Source organism: Cynocephalus volans, chromosome X (genome assembly GCF_027409185.1).
Source record: "Cynocephalus volans isolate mCynVol1 chromosome X, mCynVol1.pri, whole genome shotgun sequence".
NCBI classification, from domain to species: Eukaryota; Metazoa; Chordata; class Mammalia; order Dermoptera; family Cynocephalidae; genus Cynocephalus; species Cynocephalus volans.
In genome coordinates, this window is record NC_084478.1 from 78,622,384 (window position 1) to 78,649,253 (window position 26,870).

General features: G+C 49.4%; 1 protein-coding gene across 1 annotated transcript; it reads left to right on the plus strand.

The window, feature by feature from the left end:
* On the plus strand, positions 1 to 26,870 carry NALF2 (NALCN channel auxiliary factor 2). Its single transcript, XM_063083891.1, has 3 exons — positions 1 to 1,718; positions 24,309 to 24,480; positions 24,893 to 26,870. Exons 1-3 carry the CDS (start codon positions 858 to 860, stop codon positions 25,276 to 25,278), a joined length of 1,419 nt encoding a protein of 472 aa, XP_062939961.1. The 5' UTR covers positions 1 to 857; the 3' UTR covers positions 25,279 to 26,870.

The following is a 26,870-nucleotide window of genomic DNA, read 5'->3' on the forward strand; positions in this document are numbered from 1 at the left end:
TGGCGACAGACTGAGGGGGCATGGCCAGGGGTAGCCACGGGGCCGTGCCGCTTGGCGGCCGCCACAGCTTTGCGAACGAGAGGCGGAAGCGAGAGGCGCACTAAGTAAAGCCCAGTGTCCGCGTCCGGCGCCTGTGGCGCTGCCGGGAACCAGGTGGCCCGCCCGAGCCGGGACTCCGGGAGCAGCGGGTGCGGAGCCGGCGCGGAGCCGGCCCGGGACCGGCCCCAGCGAACGACCGGAGCGCGAGCAAAGCCCGAAGGGCCGGGCAGCGGACCGACCAGCCGGCCGGCCTAGGAGGGCGCGAGCGAGGCAGGGAGCGGCGCGGAGCCGGCAGCGGGCGGACGGACAGGAGAGGAGCGGCGCGGGGCTAAGAGAGCGGAGCGGAGCACGGCGGCGGGGCCCGCACGGCGGCGCTGAGGGGCGCAGAGGTGCGCGGAGCCAAGACGGCCGGAACAGAGTGCCAGGCGGGCGGCCGCCGGCGCGGAGTGAAGTGGCGCGGAGCCGAGGGCAGCTGAGGGACCCGACACTATGAGGAGTGCGGCGCCGCCACCGCAGCCGCCACCGCCCCAGTGCTCCGCACCGCCTCCCGCTGGGACGCCGGGCAGCGCTTAGCGGGCCGGGCGGCGGCGCCGGTACCGCGAGCGAGGGAGCGCGGGAGGGGCGCGGGGACCGCACGAGAGTGCCCCCCGACTCCGGCCTGAGCGGGGCCCCGGGCCGGCCTGCCTGCCCCACCATGCAGCCCCCGAGGTAGAACCTGGACGGCGCTGAGGAGCGCGGAGCGGCGCGCAGCCCGCCCGCCTGAGACGGCCGTCTGGCCTCGCGCCTGCCTACTCCCTCCAGCCCGGACCCCCTGAAATATGTTCAGGGGCGCTTGGATGTGGCCCGGGAAAGACGCCGCCGCGCTGACTATCTGCTGCTGCTGCTGCTGCTGGGCTCCCAGGCCGAGCGACAAACCTTGCGCCGACTCCGAGCGGGCGCAGCGATGGCGACTGTCCCTGGCGTCCCTGCTCTTCTTCACCGTGCTGCTCGCTGACCATCTGTGGCTGTGCGCAGGGGCTCGGCCCCGGGCCAGGGAGCTGAGCAGCGCCATGCGGCCGCCCTGGGGGACCGGCCGCGAGCGGCAACCGGTGCCTCCTCGCGCGGTGCTGCCGCTGCCGCCACCGTTGCCCGGCGAGCCCAGCACGCCCCCGGGCACCTGCGGCCCCCGATACAGCAACCTGACCAAAGCAGCCCCCGCCGCCGGCCCTGGACCGGTCTGCGGCGGCGTCCCAGAGCCCACGGGGCTGGACGCAGCTTGCACCAAATTGCAATCTTTGCAGAGACTTTTCGAACCGACTACCCCGGCCCCTCCTCTGCAGCCCCCTGACTCCCATTCCCGTGCCCCGGTCGAGTTCCCCTCCGCCAAAAAAAACTTGCTCAAAGGCCACTTTCGGAACTTCACTCTCTCCTTTTGCGACACCTACACGGTCTGGGACTTGCTGCTGGGCATGGACCGCCCCGACAGCCTGGACTGTAGCCTGGACACCCTGCTGGGGGACCTGCTGGCCGTAGTGGCCAGCCCGGGCTCCGGGGCCTGGGAGGCGTGTAGCAACTGTGTCGAGGTGTACCAGCGGCTGGACCGACATGCTCAGGAAAAATATGACGAGTTCGACCTCGTGCTGCATAAATACTTACAGGCAGAAGAGTACTCAATCCGGTCCTGCATGAAAGGCTGTAAGGTAGGGACTGACGTCCACGACCACATCGGCTGCCTGGGCGGTGGCGGCGGTGGCAATGGGACCGAGAGAAAAATGGAAGTCTCTCTCTCTCTACCCACCCCACCACTCCCACCGTTCCCAGTGCGGGACTGCGAGTGTCACCCTGGGACCCTCCCCAGAGCGTCCTCAGGGATCCAGGTCAGGTTACCACCTGGCCAACTTCTATTAATTCCAGGTTTGGACACCGCGGGGCTGGGACTTCCTGGCGCTCTGCTCTTGCATGAAAAGGGAAGGGTCTCCGGGCCTCTGGGCTGGCAAAGGGGTGGAAGGAAAGATTGCCCTCCCCCAGCCTCCATCCTCAGTCAGCCGTGCCCACCTCCTTTCCTGGGCTGGAATTGAAAGTCCTGAGACTGGCTGGTGCAGGGGGAAGGCCGAAGGCTGGAGGAGGAATATTCGGCAACCTAACCAGCACCCTTTGGCTCTTGCCAATGGGTGAAAGAAGGGGAACTCCTGGTGGTGGGGAACACCACACTGTTGACCTTATGTGACCCGAGGTGGCTGGCCAGAGACTAGGCAGGTGGAGCCCAGGGTTGCCTGTCTTCTCCCAAGGAGGAAACCTGCAGGCTCATCTCCCCAACAAAAGAAGGAGCTGAAAACAGGGCCACAGCGGCTTGTGGGAGGGCCACGAAAGGCTGGTGCATTACAAAACTCCCAGTGCCTTCCCAATACCCCAGTGGCAGTGGAGGGAAAGCTGGCTTTCTGGCTGCTGGGGACGGGCATTCAGAGGAGAGGTGAGACAGCTGCAGAACAGGCCTGCCTAGGGAAGAGTTGAGTGTTGAGAAACTTCCTGGCAGGGTTATTCTAGACAGTAGGTGGGTGGGGGCTGCAAACATTTGGGACCCAATGCTACTGCCCTCCTTGCCCAGACTGGCCAGGTGGCCTGCCTTTGGGAGGAAAGATAACAGCAAGGTCAAAGGGTCAAGTGACAAGGAGATAAGGTGGGGTGGTGGCCTCACATATCCTCGAGCTGGGGGCCAAGAGCTGGAGAGAGAGACAGTTGCCTCCTAGCCTAGCTTATTTCTCTTCAAGGCTTTGAGGAGGGACAGAAAGTGCCCCCTTCTATCCAGCATGGCCCCTGTGGACTTCCACAAGGCTTCCAGGCTATTGGTGGGCTCCATAGGTATTTGGGACAGAAGCTTGGGGAGGAAACGGGTAGCTCTTTTCTCCTGACTTTACTTTCTCCTTCTCCTTTTTCCTGTTCTCGTAACCTAGCAGTCTCCCTCCCACCTCTCTCAGCCTCAGCTGACTCACTGCCTCACTCACACTACCAAATGAGATATTCCACTTCTTAAAGGTGTACAGACAGATAGACACTCACACACACTGCCATACACCACCACCACCACCCTGGGCAAAGTCATACAGAGATACAGAGAAGTCATCACACCCATGAACAGTGCCATAGAAGCAGACACCATGTCACACACATGGACACCTCCCCACAGTGTCAGAGACACACAGGCAGAAGTACTATCATGAGGAAGGACACGTTGTGTCATTATAGAGATAGAGACATATACACTCAGTGGGAGCAAAGGGGCATGGTCCACTCACAGATGGAATAAAGTGGTCTGTTTTTTGTGGCCCTCCCTCCAAACCCATGCCCTGACTGGTTTTTTTCTCGATCACCAGGATGAATGAGAGCCACGCTACAACTTTCCCATGGGCTTTTTTTCTTTTCCCATGTTCTAGTCAGCTCCAAGCTCCATCTGATCCTGCACTAAATGATAATTCTTCATGTGGATTGTTTTTACCAAGCAGTTTGATATAGGAGAAGGACGACTGATCTCTCCGGTTCAGGAGGCCTTATCACATCTACGACTTGTTAGCGATATGACCTTGGGCTAGTCCCTTCACTTCTCTAAGCTCTCATTTTCTCATTTGTAAAACAGGGATAATAAACCTTGCTCTGTCCACATCTTTGGGCCTTTTGTGATATTTAAGTGGGAAGAGGTAGCTGATGGTATTTTGTAATAGGAATATAACATCTGGCATGGATGTAATGCTTAGGGATTTCAACCCTTCTCACATATGTTAGGAGATCACAACTGCCCAGGGAGGTTGGTAATACTAGCACCATTAGCCCCATTGTACAGATGAGGAAACTGAGGTGCAGGGGGAGCAAGCAGTTTGCCCTAAGGTCTCAGCTAATGAGCAGGAGTGCCAGGACTTCAACACACGTGTTCTGGTGGTAAGCCCAAGCTTTTGCCGTGGCCTCCCATCAAGTTCCCGATGGCTCTCCCTCCTCTCCTTTGTCTCCTTGTCTCTCTCTCCAGTGAATGAACAAGCCAGCCAGCAAGCAAACTCCTCCTGATCTCTTGCTGCCTGCTGTGCCAGCAGAAGGGCAGTGCCAGCAGAAGGGCAGTGCCAGCTCCACAGCTCTCTTCTTGTCTTTCCCACCCCTCTTCCAGTGCTCTCTTCATCAGCTGAGGCCCGAACCCACAGAGCTCTCAAATGTAGCTGTATTATGGACACTAAAGGACAAGACAGCCCTCTGCAGCGCCCTCTCCCTCTTTGCAGGCCTTCTTTGCCAATCCCCGAGCCTGCTCCCAGGCTCCAAGCCCTCCTGTCCAGCCCCGACCCCGAATGGGATCCCTAGGAGATGATGCCTCACCCTCAGAGCTTCTGCTGAGTGGAGAGGCCACAGCCCCAGGCTAGGACGAGGATGGCTTCTTCTACCTCTGGAAACCAAGCCTGGAACTTCTGTTCCAGGGCTGGATGACCCCCTGTCCTCAGGGACTTGTCCTGAGTACCTCAGTCAGATCCTTCCCAGGTGGCCCCAGAAACCTGTTCTCTCCCTTTGCAGTGTCTGCCCCTGTTTTGGGCCACACAGGGCCCCACGAATCATACCTGTCCTCACTGCTATCTGTGACACCTCCCAATTTAGTACCAGCTGCAACATTTCCTTAATGTGCGACTGACTTCCTCTCGCACAGCAGGGCAATGTTAACTCAGGCAGGCCAATACCCGTCCCTACCTTGACCTCTCCCAACCCCTGGGACCGTGCTTCACCCCTCCCTTATCTTCCTGTGCACCTCCAAGCCCTATCCACCCCCTTGGACCTCTTGGCCCTTCCTAGGGTTACTGGACAACCACCCCACTCCCCCACAGCTCTCCATCCTCCCAATCCTGCCATGCCCCTGCCTGGTCGTGATTGCCTTTTCCCCCACCTCTGCCTCTTTCCTGCATTCACTTCAGAATGTTCAAAGTGGGGAGAATGGTGGAGATGGGAGCAAGATCCTTGCCTCTTCTCTCATAACTCTTGAACCAAGGGGGGATAGAGGCCCAAGGGAAGGACAACTCTCAGCTCTCTTACCAGCCATAGGACCACGTTAATAAAGGTTAGTGCTCAGGAAGGATGTGATGGTTCTGCTCTATTCTGGACTGGCCCAAACCCACCTGGCAGACTGTGTGTTTGGTTCTGGGTCTCACTGACTGGGTTGAGGAGGAAGCTAGAACCCAAGTTCTCCTGCAGAGAGTTGAAGGAGCAGTTTCACCTGGAGGAGACTCAGGAGGATGTGGTCTCTGACTTCACTCCTCAGAAGAGTGTCATGGTACAAACGAAGAAGCATGTCCTGCTTGGCCCCAAAGGGAATTCATAGTCAGAAAGTCCTGGGTTCAAACCTAGCTCTTTATTTATTACCTGTATGACCTTGAGCTAGGGACTTCAGCTCTGTGAGCCTCACTTTTCTCATCTGTAAAATGGGGCTAATTCATCCTAACAGTCTTGTGAGGTCATTATAATAATGAGAACTCTGTACAGTATGTAGGCCTGGCACATCAGAGTTGCTCAGTTAATAGTTTTTTTCCTTTCAGATAAGGAAAGACTGCCTTAGGAGGAAGTGAGCTCCTGCTCCCAGGAAATATCTGGCCTGATACAGGCAGACTCCTGGGGGAAATGCTGTGAAGGTGACTTCACCAGATGGTCAGGGAGTTGGACCAGGTGACCTCTGAGGTCTATTTCATCCCAGAGTTTAGTTAGGTCTGTGAGCAGAGCCTGATCCCTGAACAGCAGCATTGGATGGGGAATGCTAGAAAAAGAGGTTGGGCCTAACACCCACACATGGAGAGAGGGGGTGGGGGGCTGCCAGAGCCAGCGCCTCGCCTTCTGCCCATACCCGCTGGGGCTCTGCTCTTCCTCCACTTCGGCTGGTAGCTGTTTCTGCCTCACTGCCTTCCTCTCTCCTCCCACCTGCCACAGCTTTCCTGCCAAGCAGGACTCCCAGGCTAATGCTGGGTATGAGGGGTGCAGAGAACAGGGAGCTCAGGGTACTGGGCAAAGGGCAGGAGCCTCAAGTTGGCCAGTGGTCTCTGTTGTCACCCAGGCTGGCAGGCAAGGAGCAGTGCCCCATGGGAAGCCTCCCTGACCCAGGGCTCTTGTGGCCAGAAAGGATGCTCTGGTCCCTGTTTGGAGGCAGAGGAAGGTAGAGGCAATCAATAAGCAGCCTACTGGGAACCATGGCAAAGCCTGCCCTGGGGGAAGGGCCTCCAAGTCCACAGAAGCTCATCTCCTCATCACCAAGGAGTGTGAGTATGGGCTTCCAGAAAGGGGCAGGAACCAGGAATCCTGGAGCAGGGACAGAGAAGAAGCAACGTTTATAGCTAGGACAAGGACATAGTGGATTAAGCCTAGGAGTGGGAAAGTGGCCACACCTCTCCAGACCCCTCATCCCTGTCCTGACCCACCCCCACCACAAGTTCTTCCCACGTTTTAGCCCACACCCACACCCCATCCGTATACCAGTGACCCCTAGACCCTTCCCGAACCATATTCACACCTTATTCTCTAACCCTTATCCCCATGCCTGTGGTCCTCCAACCCTTGATCCTCCCAACAGTGACCTCCACCCCTCCCACCCGACTCTTTACCCCACTCCCCACCCAGCTCCTCTCTAAGAGTCAGCCCCTTCCATCCACTCCATGCCCCTTACCTCCCACCTCACACCTCACACCCCTCCCAACATTTACCCCTCTTCTGACCTCCATGCCCCTCACCCCTCGCATCCCTCACACCCCACTCACACTTCACCTCCCTTATCCCCATCCCTCCTCCTGCCCGCCTTTCATTTTCTGGTGCTCACTTCTCCTGCCCCCTTCCCCTCTCCTTCTGCTCTCTTTCTCCTCCCTCCCTCTCTCCTCCCCACTCAGGGGGACATGTGCATGTATGCATGTACACACACTCAAACATACAGACACACACATCCCCCAGTCTTCTCCATGGCTACTTCCCATCCTTCCCGAAGGCTGGTCCCTGACTACTATAGTCACCATAGCAACGGGAACCTCCAGGAAGGATACACTGGTATCTCCTGAAGGTGGGAATGGGGGAAGGGAGCCCAGTAGCCTCCCACCCAATATCATGGTCTGGCTGGGAGAGTCAGCTGAACACAGTGGCAGAGGGGGTGAGAAAAGGGAAGACAGTGGGTGGGGCTGAGATCAAAGGAGTGTCAAGGATCTCTGAACACATCACAAGCATGAGAGGGTGCTTCTAAGCCATGTGGGTGCATGCCGGTCGCTTCCACAGACTTCAGTACCTCAGGGAAAGGGTCCACCCACTTTTCTGTGTGTGGGTGGGGATGTAGGCCAACACCTCAGACTCAAAGTGGGGAGTTTGCCCTAGAAAAACTTCTCCCTCGGGGCAGTTCTTTTGTGTTCCCACCCTCTGAGGCTGTTTACCTCCTGTGTGCCCATGCAGACTGGGTGGCAAACCTGCCCTCCCCAGCTCATCCCTCAGCCACATGCGGATTCCAGCTGCAGGTGTTTGCTGTAAGCCAGAGGCAGCCTCTGCTTCTGGGGGGTCTGGACAAATCTGGGCCCCCAGGAGTACCATTCTCCAATGCTTGCCTGGTGTGTCTCTGAGGAATGAGTGTGTTTGCACTCCTGTGGTTACAGGCACACAGACCAGAGTGTATGCAAGCAGCCAGGGATGCTGGACCAACCTTTTCTCCATGGGCAGAAGAGGGAATTCAGAAAAGCAGGAATTTTTGAGACCTTGAGCCACGTAGGTGCTTAGAGGGGAGAATAAAGGCACCAGGCAAGCTGCAGCTGGCCCTGGAGAGGAAAGGAGTTACTATAGAGTGACAGGGACTGCCAGGGCCAAAGCTCTTGCTTGAATGGATTCTGGAGAAAGGAACTGGAACCTGAGCCACAAATCTCTGGGCCAGAAGATGAGGCCAATTGGCACCAAAAAAGAAAGGGGTAATAAAGGGAAAAGGAAAAAGAAAACTGCAAACTTTTGAGTGCCTAAAAGATCCAGGGGCTTTATATATGTCCATGAACTCATTTAATTCTAACAGTCTTCCTAGCAGGCAGGTACTATCATTATCCCCATTTTACAAATGAAGCAACTGAGGCTCAGTGAGGGGAAATGACCTACCCAGGCCACATAACTAAAAGGCAGCAGGGCTGGGATACACACCCAGGTCTGTCTGTTCTTTCCCCAGTGCACAAATGTATAAAGAAAATGTTAATAATCTCCAGCTGTCAGAGGCAATGCCCAGCTGGCTACTGAGAAGCTGGAGTGAGAAGCTGGGTTGACTGGAAGGGAGGCCCAGCAGAGCCTATTGGCAGCTGAGTGGCCCCCTGGAGTGGCTCGGCTCAAAAATGAGGACCCACCAACATCCTCTTTGTTCAATATCCCAGTCTATGTCCTGAAAGCCCTGTGACAATCATCCACTGGTATCCTCCTGGGAGAGTGACAGGAGGATGGGTGTGAGGAGGGAGTTGCTTGCTCCCTCCTTTTTCTGCAGACTCTACAAAGTAGACAGAGGAGCTGGGCTCCTCTTGCCTGGAGAAAAGGTATCTCTGTTATATTCTCAGCCCTAATCTGCTGGAGGGATCAACCAGGGCAGGAGGGGAAAAGTTGCCCTAAGCAGGCCTAATGCAGTCCTGAGCCACGCATGCCCCCCCACCCCCGACCCCAGCACGTGCAGGTAGAGCTGGAAGGGAAAGTAAATGCAGGTGACCATGACCTTCTCACTCCAGGCCTCCTGAGGCCTGGCCTGAGCTTTAGATGCTGAGTTCCTATGCCAGGGTTTTCATGAGCCCCTGGCCTTGGTTGCCTAGGCTTTTCTAGGGGATCGAAGGAAGTGCCAGCCTACCAAGTTCTGCCTGAAGAGGGATGTTTGGTGATAGTGGATGTTACCAATGTTTCCTATCTTATTTGGTTTTAAGCAGACAGCATGGCTATCTGGCTGATCTGCAAAAGGCAAGCATGTCTGTTTAGTGTTGAACTCAACTAAAACTTCCAGCCAAATTAATCCTTCAGAATTAGTGTAGACTCAGAATCTTTTCAAAATATCTTTTTTTCCAATTACAAAAAAAAAAAAAAAAAAAAAAAAGGTCTTTGAGAAATTTGGGGAAATAGAAGTATAATAGGAAAAAGGTCCCAGAAATACTAAGTTTACTTTTTTATTGTGGTAAAAATATATATAACATAAAATTTATCATTTTAACTATTTTTAAGTGTACAATTCAGTGACATTAAGTACGTTTACAGTGCTGTACAACCATCAGCACTATCAATTCCTAAAATATTTTCATTCTCCCAAACAGAAACTCTGTACTCATTAAACAATAACTTCCCATTTCTCCCTCCCTCCAACCTCTGGTGACTACTACCCTACTTTCTGTCTCTATGAATTTGACTATACTAGGTACCTCATATAAGTAAGTCATATACTATTTGTCCTTTTGTGTCTGGCTTATTTAAGTTAGCATGGTGTTTTCAAGTTTCATCCATGTTGTAACATATATCAGTTCTTTCCTTTTCATGGCTGAATAATATTCCATTGTATGTATATGCCACATTTTTTTATGTAGTCTTTGGTTGGTGGACATGTGGGTTATTTCTATCTTTTGTCTATTGTGAATAATACTGCTATGAACACTGGTATAAAAGGATCTGTTTGAGTCCCTGTTCTCAATTCTTTGGGGTTTATACCTAGGAATTGCCAGATCATACGGTAATTTTATGTTTAACTTTTTTAGGAACTGCCATCCTGTTTTCCACAGTAGCTGCAACATTTTACCTTTTATATTCTGCACGTTTTACATACATACCAGCAATGCATGTGGTTTCCAATTTCTCCATATCCTTGCCAACACTTGCTATATTCTGGAGTTTTTTTGAAAATAGCCATCCTAATGGGTGCGACTATATATTTTTACATTGAAATCAAACAGTTTTTTATCCTGTTATTTTTAGTTTATTGTTATACTGAGTATCTTTCCATGTAATTAAATATTCATAAACTTCATTCTTGATGAGTGTACAATATTTCATCACATGAATAATGTAACTTATTTAACTAGTGCCCTATTGTTAGATATTTACATTAATTCTAACTTTTTACTATTACAGTAGTGCCTTGATGAATATCTTTGTTCATAAATCTGTCAAATCTGTTATTCTTTTTTTACTAATAAATGCTATCTCAATCATTTTTTTATTTCTCTGCTGAGTTGTTTAAAATCACAAAATAATGCATGTTCATTGTACCAAATCTAACCATATTATACAGAGGTTTATAAAGAAAACATTAATAATCCTCCTTGTTTGCTCCCTCCCAATCCCACTGCCCTGAGGTCACTGATATTAACAGTTTGGTGTATATTCTTGCACCCCTCTCTCTATGCTTATATAAACATCTACACACAAAATGACTTTTTCTTTTCTTTGTTTTGTATATCAATGGGAGCATAAACATTAATTCTGCAGGATGAAATTTTAGAACTAGACTTACAGAATCAAAGAGGATTAACCTTTTTAAGGCTGTTGACATACATTATCAAATTTCTTTCAAACGACTAAATTATTCTGGTTTATACTCAGGAAAAGTGTGAGACTAATTTACCACACTTTTCAAGTATTGGGTATCATATCTTTAAAGCTTTACTAATTTGGCAGTTGAAAAATGGTATAGCATTGGCTTTTCATTTGTATTCCGTAGGTCAGACATTTGCTTTTCTTGTTTATAGGCCATTTGTATTGCCTGTTTTGTGAATGGTCTGTTCATGTTTTGTGTTTTTCTTATTGATTTGTATGTACTCTTTGTATGCATTAATGATATTAACCTTTTTTTCCTATCATGTTTGTGGCAGATTTCTTTCATTTGTTATTTGCATCTTAGAGCTGAAAGGAGGGAATGGGAATGAAAGGAACTATCCCAGGTATCTTATGTCTTTAATTCTTGCATCTACCCTGTGAAGTACATACATATTATCCCATTTTACAGAGGAGAAGACAGGCCCAGAGAGGTTAAATGACTAGCTCAAGGACATCCAGCTAGTAAGAGCTGGAGCTAGGATTTGAATCTAGGTCAAATCCAGGGATTTAAATGTTAGCAGACAATGGTACTACCCAATCCGTGCTGGTGGAATTATAGTACAGGTAAAGCTTTGTGCTAGTTGCTTTACAGACATCATTTACAGAAAAGTAAGGGTAGGTACTTTTATTATCTCCATTTTTCAGATGAGGGAAATGTGCATCAACAAAGTCAGGTAACTTGCCTGAGGTTTTATAACTGGTAAGAGCAGACCTGGAAGTTGGACTGCAGGACTGTTTGAGTTTAAAGATGTTTGACCCTGTCTTCCCCCCAAACATGCTTCTTCCCTAGGGAACATCTTATTGGATCCCAATTGAGGTGCAGAGAGAAAAAGTACTTTTCTCAGAGTCACATCGCAAATTAGTGACTGAGTCCCTACCTCCTTACAGGTGACTTGTCCAAGTTCACACAGCTTGTTAGTGGCAGAGCCAGAATCTGAATAACCCTCCATCTGGCTGGAGCAAAGGTTTCTCCGTGAAGAGCATTTATGGAATAAGCTGGGAAGAAGAAGCAATTAGGTAGAGTGTGTAGCTGCCCTGAGGCTTTTCTGAAGGAATGGACTCCAGCATTGGAGTCTTCCAGGGCAAGGCTATTTCAGAAGCTCCCAGCTGGTAGGACCTGAGACAGGAGAACTCAGGTCCTAAGGCAAGAAAACCTTTCTGCTGGAGACAGCTGTTCTCTTTTCACCAGTTGCCAAAGATTAGAGCAAAAATAGTGAGCCTCAGGCTCTGGGTAGGAAGCTGGTGGTTGTGAAAAGAACAAAGCAGTGTTTGCCTCCTTTCAACACCTCCATTTCCTAGGGGTGTGCGTGTGCGTGTGCGTGTGTGCGTGTGTGTGTGTGTGTGTGTGTGTGTGTACAGGAAAGAGGCAAAGGACTGCTTTGACAGGGGAATAGAAATGATCATGCTCTTCCCCCCACACCCACTTACAAAGGAAACCTTACTCATATGGGGAATGGGCTAAATAGACTGATTTTAGAGAACCACCCCCAATCATCCAAACCTAGAAATTCCTCCCCTTCTTGACCTGAAATTTCATCAAAAAAGAGACTTGTTTGAGTAACAAGTTTCGGTGGTGTGGTAGTGAATTAAACAGACTATCCCAAGGACAAATCTTAAGGTATATAAGAGGTTGGGCACTAGAGTCCAGGTATACCTGGCTTCAAATTCCAGTTTGCAATTTGTCTTCTCTGTAGAATAGTTGTTTAGACCTTGAACATATTCTTTAATCTCTCTTGGAACTTCACTTTCCTTGCCTTCGAACCTAAGAAATAGGGTCATTATGAGGCTTAAATGATATAAAGCATGTTAATCTCTTAAGAGCACAGCACCTTCAAGATGGAAAGAGCTCAAGAAATACTAGACACCATTATTATTATTATTATTATTATTATTATTATCATCATCAGCTGCGGGCCTTGGACAAGTTACTTAAACTCTTTAGTTCTCCCTGCCCTCTTCTGTAAAGACCTGTCTCAATCTCAGGGGGTGATTGTAAGGATTCAATGAGTTAATAAATATCAGGGTCAGGTCTTTAGAACAGAGTCCATATAGTAAGCCATATAGTAAGCACTTAGTAAATGTAGCTATTATTATTCTCACCTTAATTAGATGTGTTTAATCCAAATGATTGCTTAATACCCAATTGAGAGTGACAACACTGGGATAGGCTTCTTCGGAGGAGGGAGAGGTAATATGGGAGCAGGAAGTGAAGCGTTTAGGGTAGGGGTGGGAGATTAGAAGCCCAAAGGCAGCTGGAGAGATTCTGGTGTGTGAGGGCACAAAGACATGCTTAGATGAGAGAGGGAAGAGGCAGGCAGGGAGATGGAAGGAATCCAAAGTCCTTGATTCACCTCATCACTACAGACCAAGCACAGCTTACAGTCACCTTTGATCAGGTCTCTGTTCTCCCCAGCCTCTCATCTATCTAGAAAAGCATGGCATTTGGGGGGAAGGAGGTAAGGTAGGGACAAGGAGCTGGTTTCCTGGTGATCCCTAAAGAAGGCTGGAGATTGCATCCTGGACCTGGGCTCAGGACTAGTTGTTGTGGCAAACAGGTGTGCCTGGGAGAGGGGAGTGTGTGCAGCACAAAAGAAGCTATGATTATTACTGTCACACACAGAAGCCCTCAAAACTCTCCTCCTCTCATCTTAGTTTCTCTCTCTGGCTTTGGGACCCCTTGTTAGCTCTGTTGGCCTATTAAGTTTGCCTGGCCCAAGCCCATGGCCCAGACAGTGGTGATAGAGTAATGATCCAGGGTATGGCAGGGCAGGGCAGGGCAGGGCCTGGGACTCTAGGGCAGGGCACTGTGGGCTGAGTCTGGTGAAGTTGGTCAGATTAAGTCTTGGGGATTTTGTTTTATTGTTTTTGAGGTCCATAGCTGCAGATCAGTTTGTTTTTATTTAATTTTCATTTTTATCAAAGTAATATATGTTCATAAATGTGTGTATCTGTATGTATGTCTACACACACACACACACACACACACACACACACACACACACACACACACACACACACACACACACACACACACACACACACACACACACACACACACACACACACACACACACACACACACACACACACACACACACACCCGAGCCTCACCCTTTAAGCACTTGAAACTCTCTTGGCTATTTCTTCTGATGTTTACCTCCACCTTTCTAAATGGTATGCCAATATGGCTATTTCTTGATTTTTCTGTTTTCAATATCCCTGTGTGTATATACATATATACACACATATAGATATATGGGTAGAAGTACACACAAGTACATATTTACATATGTGTATATATATATATCTCATATACGAGGGTCCTTCAGAAAGTTTGTGGAAAAGTAGAATTAAAAGATAATACAAATCTTTTCATGAACTTTTTGAAGGACCTTCATATATGTATCCTTGTAGTTTATACATGCCTTTAAAATTATATATATGTATATAATATCTTTTAAATGTTATATAGATTTCAATGCTCATCATTAAAACAGTAGCCCTCTTCTCCACCCTTGAGCCTCACTTTTCAGAGTTAAATACTTCCAACTCTCTTAGCTATTTTTTTGATACACTTCCACATTTCTAAATGGCATGTTAATATGCTGTTTCTTGATTTTTCTGTTTTAAATATCTATTGACTTTTTTATTTGATTAGAGGAGAATTTAGTTCTTTTACTACCAGCAGCACCTTATGCACACACATGCTTCCCCTCCCTCATACACCGAGCACTGACATATCACAATAATGTTTTTATGTTATTGTGTGTTTATGTTATTAGGATTATAAATATTGTTCACAGCTGAGTCATGTGGGATACTGTGATTACATTTCCTTCCTGGTCAACTTGTTTTCCTGGAGTCAGTAATTGCCTCTTTTTTTTTTTCTGTTTTCTTAGTTTTCTATGACTTTTGCTAATACATCCCCAATTTCTTCATCAGAGCTGTAAAATTCCATGCAAACACATTCATAACCCATTATTTTCACTTTTTTCTCAGAGCTATCCACCTTGCTCCAATTTGGGCTAATAGCTAGAGGCTTGGTTTTCAAGTACTTAGCAAGCAGCTCCACGTGTACACCTCCTCCATTTGAGTCCCATGTGAGACCTTGAAGACAATGCACAGATTAGTAAGATACAATTCATATCCTCGGGGAGCCTACAGTCTCAAGGGTGCTTAATTTATACAGATATCCCACCAGAAGGCTTGGGCTCTGTCCTGGGACTTTGATCTAGGCTATCTCTTTGGTTCCTCACTCTAGGCAGTCCTCCCCCTCTCTAATGAGTTACTAGCAGAATATGATACAGTGCCCCAGAGCAAATGTGATCTTAGGCTGCATTAACAGAAATTGTTTCTAGGACAGGAGTGCTGATACATCTACGTCACTTCATGTTGATAAACCCTGTCTGGGGATTGTGTTCAGTTGCAAAGGACACAGAAAAAGAGGGACATGTCTGAAAATGAACAACCAGGATAGAAGAGAGGACTGGAAACCATATCCCTTGAAATAGTGGAAACAACTGGGGATGTTTGGCTTCTTGGAAAAGTAATCTATACATAGCTATCTCCATTTTTCTTCCCTCACATTTCCGTTTCAATTTACTATTGTCTGTTTTCTGCCCCCACTGCTCCACTGAGACTGCCTCAATTTCCCAAACCAGTGTGTTTCCATATAAATCTTGATCTGCTAATCACTCCCTATTCTTTGAAATTCTCTCCTCCCTTAATATGCAGAATGCCACTCTCTTCTGTTTCTCCTCCAATCCCTTAAACCACTCCTCCATCTTCATCTGATTCCCTTCCTCCACCTGCCCTTTAAATGTTAGTATTTTCCAGGGATCCACCATTGATCCCTTTCTCTCTCTATCCACTCTCTCTAGACAATGCCATTTATTTCCTTGGCTTCCAGTATTGCTGTGTCAGTCGGGGTGAGCTAGGTTATGCTGTGGTAACAAACAACCCTCAAATGTCAGAGGCTTACCACAACAAATGGTTATTTCTTGCTCATGATACGTGTCCAAAACAGGTCAGCAGGGAGCATCTGCTCATGATAGTCACCAAAAGACGTAGAGTGATAGAGAGTCCCTCTCAGCACCGCTTCCACAGTCAGCAGCAGAAGGAAGAGGATGTGGCAAATTATACTCCTAAAGCTTCCCCCCAGAAGTAATGCATGTCACTTCAACTCACACTTCATTGGCCAAAGTAAGTCTTATGGCCATGCCTAACTTGAAAGAGTGTGAGAAAGTATAGTCCTACCATGTTCCTATGATTAACCCCTTAACCCCTGATGACTCCCAAACCTTTATCCGAACCCTTCTTCTGTACCCAAACTATTATGTCCAATTGCCTTCTTGACATTTCCACTGAACTGACCCATATATACCTCAAAGTCAACATGACCAAAAAGTGAATTCATCTTCTTCACTCCCAAATCTACTCCTCCTCCTGTTTTCCCTTCCTTAATAAATGAAACTACTATTCATTAAGTCACCCAAGCCAGAAGCCTGGTAGTCATCCCAGACCCCTCCCTCTCCCTCACTCCCCACAACTGTAAATAATCCTATTGATTCCACCTCCTTACCATCTCTTCTCACATCCGCCCCATTTCTTAAAGCTGCTGCTACTGCCTCAGCTGAGGTCCTCATCGTCTCAGACTCAGATTGTTGCAATTGTCTCCTAACTGGTCTCCCTGCCTTCAGTCTTGATGCCTATACTTCATCATCCACACTTTCAGACAGAAGTCTGAAAAGTTAGACAGCAAAGTGATAAACTAACTTTAAATAAGTAATTGTTTAAAACCCGTGAAAGGCTCTCCATTAGCTATAGGAAGAAGCCCAGATCCTCCTCAGCATCCAGAGCATATCATAATATGGCTATGGCCTTCCTCTGCAACCTCATCTCCCATCATGTTCCCACATGGAGATGATTTCCTGTCCTTTAGCCCTCAAAACATGGTTAATCACCCCTCCCATTATGCTACCACTATACAAAGTACATACAGATGCTCCTTGACTTAACATGGTTTACATCCCGATAAATCCACTTTAAGTCAAAAATGCATTTAATACACCTTAACCTACTGAACATCATAGCTTAGCCTAGTCTACATTAAACGTGCTCAGAACACTTACATTAGTTTGGTAAAATCATCTATTACAAAGCCTATTTTATAGTAAAGTGTTGAATATCCCATGCAATTTATTGAATGCTGTATAGAAAGTGAAAAACAGAATGGTTGTATGGGTATTCCAAGTACGGTTTCTACTGAATGCGTATCGCTTTATCACCTTTGTAAATTGGGACCATGTATACTGATTATCACAGTGACTTACAATGGTTGATTCACAGATTCACATGGTTGTCTCCCCTTCTCCTTGAAGACAGGAATCCTGTTTTACTCATCTCTCTTATCTGTAGCTCCCAGCACAATGCCAGGCACTTGGAAGATGTTCAGGAAGTGTTTGCATGAACAAATGAATGAGAAGACCAGATTCAAAGAAGTCTACAAATAACTGCGGGGCTGGCATGAGAAGCAGGAAGGTGACTGTTCTATATAGCCCTAGAAGGTCTAGTGAAAGCCATGAGTGAAGCCACAGGGAGGCATTATCTCAGCTCAAAAGAAAAAATAACTTCTTTAAATACTAGAGTTGTCTGAAGATATGGGCTGCCCAAGGAGAGAGTGAACAAGGTTTACAGTCAGAAGCTGGATAGCAGTGATGTTGGAGTGGAAATTCCAACAGTAGATAGGGCAGTGAAGTGATGACTCTCATGGTCCCTTTCATTCCGGAGCAGTCGTGAACCTGTCTCCTCTGCTCACCTGATTGACATGAATCATCTAAGCCCCTTCAGAGCTGCCCCTGAATTAGGAACACTGCTTCTCCACCAGGCCTGTGCAAGCACTAAGCACTGGCCTTTGAGCAGATGGCCTAAGAAGAGCTTTGGAAGTCTGAGAGCCCTCTGGAATTGCACTGGCTCTAGGTTCTCACCCACCTCTCCAGCCATCTCCCCCACCTTTCCTTCAGGCTATGTCACTTTGACTCATGATTGCTCATTCTGAGAAGCAAGACAGCTGCTGCTTATTTTTTACAACCACTTAAGTAAAGCCCTATCATCCTCCTAGATTTGCCTTGTAATGCCTCTAATCCCAGTCTGACTCTGCCATTCCCAGTGAACTACTGCTGTCCCCAGAATTACATCCATGATCTCCTTCCTCTGGTTGGGGGACTGACTTTGACCATACCCTGTTCTGATCCAACCCTTTGAAAGCCCAGAGTTGGGAATAGGAGCACTTGGCTCTTCTCAGACCCTGCCCAAGGGCGTCCTTCACACAGTTTTAGGTGTGCTTATAGATGCAGTTACAAAGAGGCATCGAGTTAGTGGTCTGGGCGCCTCTCTTCTAACCCTGGCTTATAGTTGATTTCTTGCATGCCCCTAACTTGGCTAAGCCAATTTCCTTCTCTTGGCCTTGGTTTTCTCACTGGTAAAATCTGGGGGCGGGATGGTTACTTGTGTACCACGGTGTCTGTGGACTGCGGGTTTCATCCCCAAGCCCAACCCACATTGCTGCTTTCCCTCCACAAGCTCTACAGCTGCAGCTCCTGGCCAAGGGTTCCAGAGTACATTAAGAAGACAAGCAGCCATGAAGAGAAGGTCTATAGGGAGAATTTGGATGGGGAAACAGGCCCTAGGGAAGGAAGCAAGTTAAGACTCCAAGAAGGAAACTGGTTACTTCCTGGTTGGCAAGAACTGAAGCTCTCCTCCCTGGAGGGTTTTCCAGCCCCCAAACCAAGCGCTCAGAATGGCCTTCTCTTTCTAAACCCTCTCGCCCTGACTCCTGTCTTTGGGGTGTGAGAATGCACATTCACACAGCACTAGGAGAAGTCAGACACTTCTTTCCAGAGGAGAGTAGAGATGAGAATGCCCTGGCCAAAGCTGAAAGCCAGGGAGGCTGAGGGTGCGGCTCTCCAGATCCTCCCACTCCTCCCTAAACCAGCAACTGCAGAGCCCAGGAGGGGTGGGGATCCCCCTCATGTTGCCCTTCCCATTTCAGGAGTGGCTCAGCAGCCCAGCTGGGGGGAGGGGTGGGACAGCCTTCCCAGCTTCCTTTTTTGGGTTAATTGGTGCTCCCTCTCCTTACTCCCTGCTTCTTTCCCCTCCCAGTTCCCATAGCAACTGGGCTGTAGCAGCCAGAACTTGACTGAGCCCAGCGGTGGCCCGACTGAGGTGGGGAAAGGAGGGCACTGCCAGGTCAAGGCTTCCCACCCCCCCATCCCCAACCCCCACCACCCCTTGCCTCAGTGGCCCAGGATGGTTGAGGTCGGAGGACAGGGCATGATGGAGAAGCCCTTTCAGCCAGGGCTGGAATTTTAAGAGCCTGAGACCCCAGAGCAGGCCTGGTTCTCCTCAGCTCTTCTCCCCTTCCCACACCCTTGTGCCTGCCCCCTGAGTTTAGAATTCACAGTCGCTGGTAGGATTGTCCAGTAGGAAGAACCCTAGAGTTGGAGTCAGGAAACCAGATTTCAAGTTCCTCCCTCTGTCACTATTTTATGTGGCTGTAGACAAGTCATCCCCACACCCCTTTCTGGGCCTCAGTTTTCCCATCTGTAAAATGATGAAGTAGGACTAACCTGATAGTTCTCAACCCTGGCTGCGTACTAAAATCGCCTGAGGTATTTTGGAAAATTGCAGATGTGTAGGCCCCAGTTGCAAGGAGTTGGTCTGGGGTGTGATGTAAGCTAGACAGGAGTATTTTTTAAAAACTCTCTGAGTGATTCTAATATGCAGCCAGAGTTGAGAAACTGGAGAGACAAAGATCTCCATGGATCTCCCAACTGACTGTTGCCTGGTTCTGAGACATTTTTTCCTTTTCCCTGCATGCCCCACCTCCTCCAGCAAGCCCCACAGCTCTCCTAAGCCTGGCCTTTCTGGCTCTTCCCCATCCTTGTAGATGAGTGCCCAGGCCCCCCTGTGACGGCCCAAACAACCCTGCCCTCTGGCCCAGTGCAAACACTGATGAGACAGGGCAAGGTACCTAGACCCAGCCAGGGAACAGGGCTACAGAGTCTAAGGCAGACTTGTTTCCCAGACCGTAGCACTGAGAGCCAAACCTTTTGCCTGAGAAGGACCCCAGGCTACCTCAGAAGCCTGCAGGCCAGCGGTGGCCTCAGCTGGCCATCTGTGGGGCCAAGGAGAATAGGATTACTTTGAGCCCCGTGTGGTTCTTCTTCCTCCATTTCCCTCATTAGCTCCATGCCTGTTCCTGCCTCACCACCCACAGGCCTGGTGTCCTCCCCAGGCAATCTGCTCACCCACTTGTTGCCATGGTGACTCTGGCTGGGGGTGTGGGGACTGAGAGGGGGGTCGTCTAATTAAGCAGAAAGGCCACACTCCCACTGTCAGGCCACCCCTCCCCGCCTCCTCTGCCTCCCTCCCTTCCATCCTCCCTCCAGGAGCAGATGAGGGGAGTGCCCAGCCACCATAGCCTGCTACTGGGCTAATTGCGGATGCCTGGGAGGAGGGTAGGAACTCCACTGGGGCCTCCTCACCTAGGAGCAGGAACATTGAACTAGAAGAGCCCGGAGAGAATCCCACAGTGGCCTTGAGTCCCACTGGTAGATGTGGGGCAGGGTCGGGGGGAGGTGATTCCACACTCAGGATGTGGCCTCAGCCCACCTCAGTCAGGGTAAGGCAGACTGTGGATCCAGGCTGCAGAGATTGAGGCAGAGGCTGAGGACAGAGACTCATCTAGGCACTGTGGGTTCCAAAAGATGGGGGGAGGGGGCAGCGTCTCTGGGGCACTGGAGCCCTTAGGTCTTGTGATTTTGTTTTCTTTCCTGCCTTGCTTCTATTTCTTTCTCCTACCATCCTTCTGTTCTCTTACCCTTCTTTCTTACCCCTGCTTTCTTACACTCCCATCTTCGTCATCCATCCTTATTCCTTCTTATCCACCCCCTGCTCGCTCTTACGCCTATCTTTCTTACTCCCTCTTTCTTACCCCCTCCTCTTAATAGCCCCCTCTTACCCCCATCTTACCCTCTCTTATGTACTCCACCCTCTCTTATCCCCCATCCTTCATACCCTTCATCTTCTCTCATCCTCACCCTGCTTGTTTACCCCTTTGCCTCCCCTACCCCCTCCATCTCTTATCCCCCTGCTCTTTCTCCCCAACCCTGTTTTTTCCTACCTCCGCTATTACCATTTCTCACCCTCCAACCCCATACTATTTCTCACCCTCTCTTTCTTACCTCCTCTCTTTTATCCCCTTACCCTACTGCCACTCTTTCTTACCCCTTAACCTCCTTTCTTACTACCCTTTTTTACCCCTCCAGCTCTCTCTTACCCTGCCTCTTACCTTCACCTGTTCCTTTCTACCCTCCTTTCACTACTTCCTCATTCCTTTGCATATAGCTTTTATCCCAATAATTTCATATTTAGGAATTATATAAATTTCTAAATAAAATTTAGCACAAGTGTGCATGAGATGTGTATGCAAATATATTCATTGGAGCATTGTTTATAATGGTGAAAACTTGTAAATAACTTAAATGTCCATGGACAGGAGATCAGTACCCTTTCCCTTCCATTCATACAAAACCATTCTCTGTTCTCTTAGCACACCTGCATTTGCTCACCTCCGTGCCTTTGCTCAAGCTGTTGCCTAGGCCTGAATTGCCCTTTGGCTCACTCTACCCATCCCATCTAAAATCGTACTTTGAGTCCAAGCTCAGCTATTATCCCCTCACTGAAATCTTTCCTAGCTTCTCTACTTGTTTCCTTCCAATGGTCCGTGGTTTGACCTCTCCTATGGTATAGATCATATGCCATAGATTCAAGTTAGATGTGTCTACCCCATTAAGGTGGAATTTCCAGGAGAACAGGGAAATGTTCTCATTTACTTGCTTTTCATTCACTCAACAGATTTCTTTTATGCATATCATGCTGAGTACACAATGGTTAATGAGACAAACCCATGTCTGCTTACGTGCGACTCACATTTTAGTGATAACAGAGAAATGAAACAAGGATTCAGACAAAGTAGTACTTGTGGTGAATAAACAAGGAAAAGAGAATAAAGGCAGCATCCTCTAGGAAGAGTGGTCAGGGAGAACCTCTCTGAGGAGATGACATTTAAACTGAGACCTGAAAGATGAGAAGGAACCAGCCATTCCAAAAGCCTGTGCCAAGGCCCCAAGGTGGGAGGAAGTAGAGCATGTTCAAGGCAAAGAAGAAAACTTCTGTTTGTGGAGCACAATGAGCTTGAAGGGAGAGGTAGAAAATGAGACTGGAGAGAGAAACAGGAGCGAAGTTACACAGGGGCTTGAAGTCTATGGTCAGAAACCGGGTGTTAATCTAAATGCATTGAAGGGTTTGAAGCAAGGGTATTACATGATCCGATTGCATTTTGAGAATGCTCTTACTCCTGGGTGGACTGTGGATTGGAAAGACCAAGAGTGGAGGTGGGGAGGCCAGATCAGGGACTCTCATCCAGGTGAGATATGACGGAGGCCTGCACAAAGGTATGTACGCAGAGCTAGAATTGACATGCCTTGATGATGGACTGGATGTGGGGATTCAGGGAAAGAGAAGAATGAAGGCTGCACCTAGGTTTTGTAGCACTTACTGAAATGGTCAAGACTTAAGGGTGAGGACAGATTTGGGATTAACAAAAAAATCAAGAACTACATTATGAAATTTAGAGCATGTTAAATTTGAGATGCCTGTGAGTTCCAAGCAATGCTTTTTTCCTCAGGGGGTTGATTTGCACCACAACCCCCCTCCCCCATCACCATCTATCACTGCACCCCTGCTTTGGAAAAAGCCTATGTGGGACTGCACTGCCAAAGTCCCTGTTCACATCAGATTTATTTGTAGTTTAGTGAAAATGTTTAAAGTAAGCATAAGAAACTGACAGAGTGCTTCTAAGACCATGTTGCTTAGGGTGTGGTTGAAGGGCCTCCTGCAGCAGAATGACCTGGACCCTTTGTTCAGAAATAAAGATTCATGGGCCGGCCCGTGGCTCACTCGGGAGAGTGTGGTGCTGAGAACACCAAGGCCCCGGGTTCGGATCCCATATACAGATGGCCGGTTCGCTCACTGGCTGAGCGTGGTGCTCACAACACCAAGTCAAGGGTTAAGATCCCCTTACCGGTCATCTTTTAAAAAAAAAAAAAAAAAGAAATAAAGATTCATGACTCATTTGGGAGACTGTGGTGCTAATAACACCAGGGCCAAGGGTTCCAATCCCTATGTAGGGATGGCCGATTAGCTCACTTGGGAGAATGTGGTGCTGACAACACCAAGTCAAGGGTTAAGATCCACTTACTGGTCATCTTTAAAAAAGAAAAAGGAAATGAAAATTAATGAGCCCACCTCAGTCCTCTTGAAGCTGAATTGGAGAGAGGCATCTGCATATTTAATAAATGCCCCAGAGGATTCTGAGGCACACTGAAGTCTGAGAACCATTGCTATGAGGAGCAACTATGAATCCAGAAGGTGCCCCTGAAGATTTCAGGACTGGATGTGGGCAGGGCTCTAACCCCATGCTTGAGAGTCACCTGGGCATCATGTTAAAATGCAGATGCTGACTTGGCAGATTGGGGGTGGGACCAGAGATTCTGCATTTCTCACAAACTCCCAGGTGATGGTGATGCTGCTGGTCCAGGCCCACACTTTGAATACATGAAGCTAGATCAGTGGTTCTCAGTGGCAGACAATTTTGTTGAAAATGGTTGAAGATGTTTTTTGGTTGTCACAATGGGGGATGGAGGAGAATACTACTGGCATCTAGTAGGTAAAGGCCAGGGATGCTGCTCAATATCCTACAGTGCACAGGACAGCCCCCACAACAAAGAATTATCTGGCCCAAAATGTCAGTAGTGTCCCTGTTGAGAAACCCTGGGCTTGATGACGACCAAAGAATATGGAGCAGGGAAACTTTCTTAGCTAGGACCCAGTAGGGGTGGGCTAGATAAGGGACAGGAAGTGTACCTGTGAAGTGGAACTGACAAGCAAAGATTCCAGATGAAATGTAGCAGTGTCCATGCTGTCTGCTGTACACCAGGGCTGAAGCCAATAGGACAGAGCATTGATTAAGCTGATAGAGCTCAAAGGCACATGTGGTGCCTGGTAAGGCAGATTCCTGTTTTCATTAAAAAATAACCCCTCAAGTTTATATTGCACTTTAGAGTTTACAAACATTTTCATATGTGCCATATTATTTGATCCACACAACACCCTAATGAGATAGAGCAAGGATTATCCTCTTCATCTCTTTCTTGAATTTAGAAACTTAACATGATCAGCCAAAGAAATGTTTGCTGAATTGAATAGAGCTGAAATTTGCCTCATTATACATAAGTAACCTCAGACAAGTCAGGACACCTCTTTGGACCAAGCGTGAGATGATAGGGTTGGATGGGATGATTGGTAAGGCTCCTTGCAGCTCTGACATATGAGTAATTTTGTGGTTTTTGCCAATGAACAAATTCTAAGTCTTGGGTGACTGCAGATTGGAGGACTCAGGAGTCCTAGCTATGATATTGGAGATCTTAGGTTAGGAGGTAGTGACCTACCTTGACCCAAACACTTCTTCCTTTTCGCCCCCTGGATCCTGGGGTTAGATTGGTGAGGCTCTCTTGAGAGACCACAAGTATGCCCCCCCATCCCTCTCTTCTGAGGTGGGAAAGGGCTGGCACATGGGCTGATGCTCTTTCCTCTCCCCACAGGCTGTCTACAAGGCCTGGCTGTGCTCAGAATACTTCAGCGTGACCCAGCAGGAATGCCAGCGCTGGGTGCCCTGCAAGCAATACTGCCTGGAGGTGCAGACCCGGTGCCCCTTTATACTCCCCGACAATGAGGAAATGGTGTACGGAGGGCTCCCTGGCTTTATCTGTACAGGTAAAGGCAGGGCACTGGGGAAAGGGGAGGAGGCTGGGGGTCCAGGGCAGGCCACAGGCCAGGGGAGTGGGAGCAGGGAGGACAAAAGGAGAGTTAACTTAGAAGGTCAGTGGCTGGAAGAGTGGGCAGTAAGGTCCCCAGGTTGGGATAGGGCCAAGTGGAATAGGGAAAAAGACCAGAGTGGTCTCTTTACCAAGAACATGCCCGGCCAGGGAGTCATCTGGAGAAACTGGCTGGGGTTGGGGTCCCGAGGAAAGAAGGGCTCAAAAGGGGAAGGTGCTGCTCAGCCAGGGGGAAAGGAGTCTTGGACAGGGCTACCTGAGCAGTCCCAGCTTTGAAAATCTTCTCTCTAGGTAAGGCATAGCCATCAGCCCCCTGAGCACCCCACCACGCCTTCCTTATCCATTGGCAGGGTTGCTGGATACTTCACCAAAGCGGCCGGAAACCAAGTGCTGTGACGTGCAGTGGGTCTCCTGTGAGTCGGAGAAGAAGAAGTTCAAGGAGTCTGAGGCCCCCAAAACCCACCACCAGCAATTCCACCACTCCTATTTCCACCACTACCACCAACAATACCACCACTACCACCCCCGCCATGACCCCCCAGGCCGCGTCGGCCACAAGCCCTCCCTGCTGCCGGTCTCTGGGGGCTCCTGCCTCAGCCCCAGCAGGATCCGGCTCTGTGTCCTTGTTCTTATGCTCCTCCATACCATGGTGTCCTTCTCCAGCAACCAGGGCAGTGGGGGACTGGGGCTTGAGACACTGCCTGCCCTAGAGGAGGGCCTGACACAGGAAGAGTGACAGCAGGAAGGGAGGACAGACCTCTACCATACACTGACATCAGCTCCAGCCCCCACAGGTGGAGGGGAGGGGACTCCTCCCACGGGAGGTGTAGGACCAGGTGGGGGCGGGGGGAAATGGGGGACCACATATGCCCCCCAACCTACCCCCACCCCAAAAGCAGCTCCAACAGAACGGCCAGAGGGCCCCAGGGAGCTACAGAACTCATCCAGGAGAAAAAGGCAGGAGCAGCAGGTACCCCCTCCCAAGCCCCCATCTATGGGGCTTAGCAAAAAAAGGGAGGGGAGTGTGGGCTGGAAATGCCCACCCCTGCTGACAGCCCTGATGACCCCAGGGAAGGAGGCTGCTCACCCAGCCTTGGCCCTGCAGGGAATGTTGGGGGGCACAGAGGGGAGAAGCTCTTTCCCCCCCTCCACATTACTTTTGTTGCCAAGATCCTTAATTCCCTCCTGCCCATATCCTTACAGGCGACGGCAGACGTGTAATGGCCCTCCTGCCACTTCAGTGCACCTTGCCCCACTTGGGCCATCACAGGTGAAGCACCAGGCTGGAAGATGAGGTGCACACAGTTGCAGCTAGGTTGGGGCCCCAGTTAAGCTGTGCCCCTCCACCCTAGGCAATGAGGGGTAGGAATGGGCTACAGAATGAGTGGTGAAAGACAGTGATGATAGGGAAGGGGGAGAGGAGAGGAGAGATGTGGGTGGAGGGCTTGGAGAGATGGACAAATGGGCTTCTGCCACCTGGCTTTGGGTAGGTGGGTGGCCAGTGCTGAGGCATGCTCCAGAACTGCTCCACATATCAGAGAGAGTTGTATAAGGAGCCCTCTGGGGGAAAAGCACAGGAACTGAGTTGTTGGGCCTCAAAACAGAAGGCTTTTAGAGGGCACGTGGTTAGACTGCCGCTGTCTGAAGGGCCATATCTTACAGAAGGTGCACATTCTCCCAAGGGCCGCTCTTGCCCTGGAGATCTTGGCCTTGAGGCCAAAGACATTTTCATCTCCAGTCTCCATGGGGAGGAGGGACTTAAGCCCAAGTGGGTCAGGCTTGGCCTGGGTCCTCATACTCCCCCATCTTATCCTAGCCCAGGCCTCCATGAAGGAGAAGCTGGTGGCATTGCCTCAGAGCTCTCCAGAGAAGAGCCTCCCCCATCCCTACCCTGTCCCCAGCCTACCAAAGAGTATTCATTCCTTCCCATCCCTGACCCCATGGGTTGTTACCATCTCAATTATGGAACAACCAGATTCCTCCTCACCATGTAGCAGGCTCCCTGCTCCAGCCACCCCTGCCCCTTGCTGGAGAAAGTCCAGAGGCTGGCAAGAGGACCCTTTGACTAAAGATAATGTGCTGTCCTTCCTTAGCTGAGGGACTTGAACTGTTTAGTTAGGCTACAGGACTGGAGGAGAGAAGAGGCATCAAGAGCCCCTTGGAGGCATTAGCCTTGTGCCGGTCTGCTGGGAGGGAGAGGCCACATTGCCTGAGACATCTAAAAGCCAATAAAAGTCAACAAGAAAGGGAACCAGAACTGTGTTCCTGGGACAGGCCAGGCAGCCTTCAGTATCTGAAGGGCCTGTGCCCTTCTAGGATATGATGCTA